Genomic DNA, 5,501 nt, shown 5'->3' with positions numbered 1-5,501 from the left:
TCCATTTCACTGGAAATACAATGATTGTCATTTTGTTTCATCTCTTTTGTTTCTAATGCAAGGGTCGCGTGAAGCTAGGCGTGAATGGGTGGCTTTTGCTGGTATTGGGGTAGAGAAATGGTGGCCACGGGTTGGGAGGAATTGGGCGGCTACCCTAGGGCTAGGGTTAGACCAGGGTTTATATTTCATTTTAAACCCAAAACAGGAAAAACAAACAAAAAAACTATAACGCTGTCCTCTTTCCTCGGCCGATGCTTCGGTGGCCGCACAAGGCGGTCAAAAAACCTAAAATAACCCAAAAATCTCAAAAAACGTATATCTACCCACCTAGGACCTATATTAGGGCTTAAAACCACCTAAAACACCCCTAAACTACCCAAAACCGACTCGACTCCTCGACTTCCCTGGACTCTGGCGACGCCTTCGACGACCTAGGTAACTTAGATCTATCACTTTCTTTTATTTTTTTAGCATTTTTACTGCGTAAAATGGTGGGTTAGTATTATCAAAAAGATTCTATTTTTGTTTATTATTCGAGATAATTAACGTTTTAGAACGAAACTAAAAAAGTTATGGTTTGTTTCGAAATCTAAAAGAAAAAAGAATTTTCTTTTATTGAGATTCAAACCCGAAAGCAGTAAATCACCAAAGAAAAAAAAACTCTATTTAAATACCGAAAGAAAAAGATAAATAACCTCGTAATATTTTTGTTATTGCCTTAAAAAAACAGTGTTACAAAGGTTTTTTTTCGAATCCCTGTACAATTTTTAATGCATGGGTTTTGTACCCATTTACATTGGAAATACAATGATTGTCATTTTGTTTCTTCTCTTTTGTTTCTGATGCAGGGTCGCGTGAAGCTAGGCGTGCATGGGTGTCTTTTGTTGGTATTGGGGTAGAGAAATGGTGGCCACGGGTTGGGAGGAATTGGGCGGCTACCCTAGGGCTAGGGTTAGACTAGGGTCGAGTCTAGTTTTGAGCCTCGAGTTGGGTATTAAATTTGGGTCTCGGTTGGTTTTGGGTCCTGGTCGGGTTTTGGGTCTGGGGCTTGGGGCCTAGTTGTATTTTGTAAAGGGTTTGGGGTTTTATTTTGGGGATTGATTTAGTTTGGGCTTAAGGTCCAGTTAAAATAAAAATGGCGATCACATTTTTTCCTTATAAAAATAAATACGAGTAAAAACCATCAAATTAAGTTCATGTACAACTCAACTCTATATTTAAATTTAATTTGTGAAAAAAATTGGTATAACCACTGATATTCAATCTATTGATCAAATAATTTATATCGGATATTACAGAGGCAATGACGACCCTCCCATTATAGTTTGTTCCAAAATTTGAACCTCTGACATTGTTTAAAGAGTCTTGTGTTTCGTCTCACTAGACAAATTAATTGTTGGTTTAATTTGTTAAAACTTGATTCAACAATAATGAAGTTAACTTTTTCTAAAAGATGAAACTAAAATAACTTGTTTTAAAATAAAAGGTTCAATATATTTATAAATAACGTGGAGCTTCCTACTCCTTTGCTATCACCATCTAATGTATTTTATGAGTGAGAATTCCGTTTTAAAATTAGTTAGGAGGTCGAACATAGTTGGAGCTCAACTTGATTATATTCAAACCTTTTGAAATCACAATCTTATTGATCAAACTTATTATTTAATAAAAAAGATTAACATAAAATAAATTAGTATATATTTATACAATTTCACGTTTTGTAGGTGACGTGTTTTACAGGTGTCATGATTTGCTTAAGAATTAATTATGGTTTGATTGAGAATTATTACAAAGCTTATGAGCCAAGGATTATTGTATACAGTAATAAATTACGGATAGTGTTTGAACCGTTCATTATTTTAAAACTTATTTTTCTAAAAAAAAATCTTAATTATTTTAAAACTCGTTAGCATAGGGTAATAGATGAAATAAATAAACTCGTTTATGGTCGGTCACCTTTGAGCCAACCACTGAGCAAAGAAATCTAAATATTAAAAACGTGCTCAATTTAGATTTTATTGAATTTGATTAGATTAATATTTAAAAATATTTTTCAAATCAAACCTCTATCTATTTTTTTTCTTCTAATAACATAATCATATGCAGGACATCCTGCCTATTCTTCTCCGACTGTTCAGTATACAATGCATATAAAAATATGACCCTCTAAATACATGAAAAGAAAATAAATAAAAAGCGACTGAATATGTATATCCATGTTTATCCCTGATGGTGCTTGGAAAACAATGCGATTTCGTTTCCCCGGCTCTCAAGATAAATGAATCAACGGAAGATATAGGGTTGACTATATGATATTCACTACTCGAGAAGCTTGTTACAGGTGCCGGCACCAACTGCCGCTGCCAGATGCCATGCGGAATGAAGGAAAGGCGTCCCGGGAAACATATCATCGGCAATGAAAAGAGCAGCCCCCAATAGAGATGACATCTTATGCATGTCGTGAGCTTTCCTTAATTCTGGATCATTTACGGCTCTTTTAGCAAATGCAACCTGTAATGGATCAACTGGAGGTTTCAGTATACCAACAGTGTCAGCCCTCAAGCCAAGTTTAAGCAACTGTAATGTTAAACTGTAGCAATGCTTAGGAAATCACATTCAGCTATCATAGACTATGTTATTCCGGCTTTTCCCCCCCTTAAAATATCCGTGTACAGAAGTGGTGTTCGATATAAGAACAGCTTCAGCCTAGAAGGTAAGAAAACAACTGTATTGTTAAACTGGAACGATGATTGAGCAAACAGAGATTAGCTAACATCACAATTATAGTCTATGTTGCCTGGACTCTTCGTTAATTTTCTGAAATATCTATGTCCGACATTTGTGTTTGGTATAAGGACATATTCAGCCTAGAATTACAGTAAATCAACTGTACTGTTTAAGCTGAAGTAGTGATCGGGCAACCTCGGGTTCACCCAACATCAAAATTCGAGTTTTTCTCTTTTATAAAATATCCGTATTTGATACTTGTTTCAACACATATTCAGACGTTTCTTAGCATTCGATCTTCTAAATATACAAACTATTAAAAGATTGTGCAAATCTGTTTTGATCCCTTCGCATAAATTGCAATAAGGAAAAAATTGTAGGAACCCCAAGTTACCTCCATCATCCCAGTGTGAACAGCTGAAACCATCAGAGGCTGGACAGGTAGAAGCAAAGCCGAAGCTGCCATCAGTAACTTCGGGTTTTCATTCCGAATAGCTCTTGATAGACACTGCAATAACGATTTTCTGTTTTAAAATTTTGTATCTAAGAGAGCAATTTAAAATAGAAGTACAGCAACTATGTCACTCGGACTTGGGTGAAAGGTCAAATCCGATTATCTATTTGACACAAGCATCTTTATTTATTTATTTATTTTTAAAGTTCTTTCATGTATTTGGAAGCTCATTTGAGGGTATGTCCTCGTACACAAATCCAAAATAAGTCCAACACAAGTATTTTGAAAATAATGTGTCGGAGTATTATAGAGAATAGTTTCTCCAGGATGCATTGTGTAGTATAAAATGCAGCATAGTAACAACGCTTTAACATTAACTTTAATCTTTAACATCGTACAAGTCAATAGCCTGTGTTACTTGGATTCAGGGGTCCACTGTCTAATGAGTGTGTTCAATTTTTTCCAAGATTTTTTATGCATTTTGAAGATCCTTGGAGATTGTATCCCTATAACCGTGTCCGGACATGCATTGGACAGGGTACTTTAATGCATTTATTCCAATCAAATTACGAATCAGATTGAACTTACCAACATTACTTGGACTCAGGGGTAAGTGGTGGATATGAGCATATGTCTAAATGGGTAAGTTCAATCTTTTCCACGTTTTTCCATGTACTTGGAGAGTCATTGGAGGATCATATCCTCATGTTCGAAAATGTCCAACACTAGCGTCATAAGTACTAAGAAAAACTGAAGAGACGAAGCAACATAGGAACTTATCACAGTGGAAGTGGCTATCATTGTATAGTCGACCCACCTTAAGTATTTCCTCAGCTTTCCTCTGGAAGAATGGTACAATGTAGAGGCAACTCCCACTCCAATTAGTGAATTAGCATACAGTGTAGTATTAAAATTTTTCCTGCATCCAAGTAAATAAAGTGTTAATAAGTTATGTAATTCAGACATGGGTGTGAATGTCAAATACGGGTATGTTTTACTTTTTCTAATTTTTTTCATGTATTTGAAGTGTCTTTGGAATATCATATCATCATGCCCATGTTCGGGTATAGGTGTCAAACACAAGTGCTTAAGAAAAATTACAAGAAGGAGCAAATTAAATAGATTGATATCTTGTTTATGAAGAAAACTGAATACTACCTAGGGGTTTGGATCCCAAGAACTATGAAGGGAAGTGATGTCAACACATTTGCGACCGTCTCTACAAGATTATGGTCACCTGACAATGTTTAAAAAGATGAGCATTGACAAAGAATCATATTTAGAAAAATTGCGAGCAAAGATACACACCCACAAACTATGTTGATTGGGCTTGAGTGTGAGAGGTGGATACGTCATGCGTCCAATAATGGGTATTTTCAGTTTTATAAGTTTTATCATGTATTTGGAGGATCATATCTCCATAATCATGTTTGAAAATGAGTCACATGATTACTTCAAAGAAAATGAATGCATTAGTACTTTACCATACCTTGCGTACAGCATCTTATAGGCCTTAAACAAGCTGGTCTCTGCTGCCATACTCTGAAAAACATGTTTAAGCAACTATGTTACAGAGACCATATGCAAAAAATAGTGTATTCACAATAATTTCTACAAATAAATTGATAAGTTAGGATTTAAACAGATGGACACTCGAAATATTTTGAACAACTGATATTTTTACAAAATAAGTTTTCGGTTTAGCGTACTGTATCAATATTGGTTGATTTGCTGTAATAAATGATTTATCATGACTGGATTGGAAGTTCTCTAGTTGGTTAATCTCCTCCAACACAGATTGCGAATGAGGAAACACTTGCACCCCATGCAAACCCTCTAAGGCTTTACTATGTCTCAATGTCGTCTGGGGACTCATGATCCTCAAAAAAATGTGAAAAACGTTTTCGCTGCCAGCAAGAGTTGCTGGCAATGGATAGAAGAAGACTGTAAGACACTCCTTTTGTGATTAACCTGTGTGTGTGCAGAGAAAAAGCGGCTATGTTAGAGGTAGCAATATATGACGGATTCTTCATTCTTCTTAAAGTACTCATGTCGGATCCCCACATCTTACACTTATCTAGGTATCAGTATAGAGAGATGACTCTACAGTTAATAGAAAACGCTAGATAAACATAATCATATTAGATGCATACACGTATTCGACACTTGCACATAAGTCTAAGTAATATATATATATATATATATATGATAAATTCATATTCAACCAAGGAAGCAATAACACCAAAGGGAGATTAGTTAGAAAGAACAAATTCATTGTATGGCTTTCATTGTGAACTAAAAGCAAACATTTAAAGAACAT

At 35.2% G+C, this 5,501-nt stretch overlaps 1 protein-coding gene across 1 annotated transcript; it reads right to left on the bottom strand.

The window, feature by feature from the left end:
* Positions 1 to 2,224: 2,224 nt before the first annotated feature.
* Positions 2,225 to 5,140, bottom strand: LOC120141693. Its single transcript, XM_039156493.1, has 6 exons — positions 4,891 to 5,140; positions 4,671 to 4,723; positions 4,340 to 4,418; positions 3,962 to 4,100; positions 3,122 to 3,235; positions 2,225 to 2,511 (listed from the first exon to the last, which is right to left on the bottom strand). Exons 1-6 carry the CDS (start codon positions 5,055 to 5,057, stop codon positions 2,320 to 2,322), a joined length of 744 nt encoding a protein of 247 aa, XP_039012424.1. The 5' UTR covers positions 5,058 to 5,140; the 3' UTR covers positions 2,225 to 2,319.
* Positions 5,141 to 5,501: the final 361 nt, after the last annotated feature.

Source organism: Hibiscus syriacus, unplaced genomic scaffold (genome assembly GCF_006381635.1).
Source record: "Hibiscus syriacus cultivar Baekdansim isolate YM2019G1 unplaced genomic scaffold, ASM638163v2 tig00002237_pilon, whole genome shotgun sequence".
Classification (NCBI taxonomy): Eukaryota; Viridiplantae; Streptophyta; class Magnoliopsida; order Malvales; family Malvaceae; genus Hibiscus; species Hibiscus syriacus.
The sequence above is the reverse complement of the archived record's forward strand: the minus strand, read 5'-3'. Positions and strand labels throughout refer to the sequence as shown.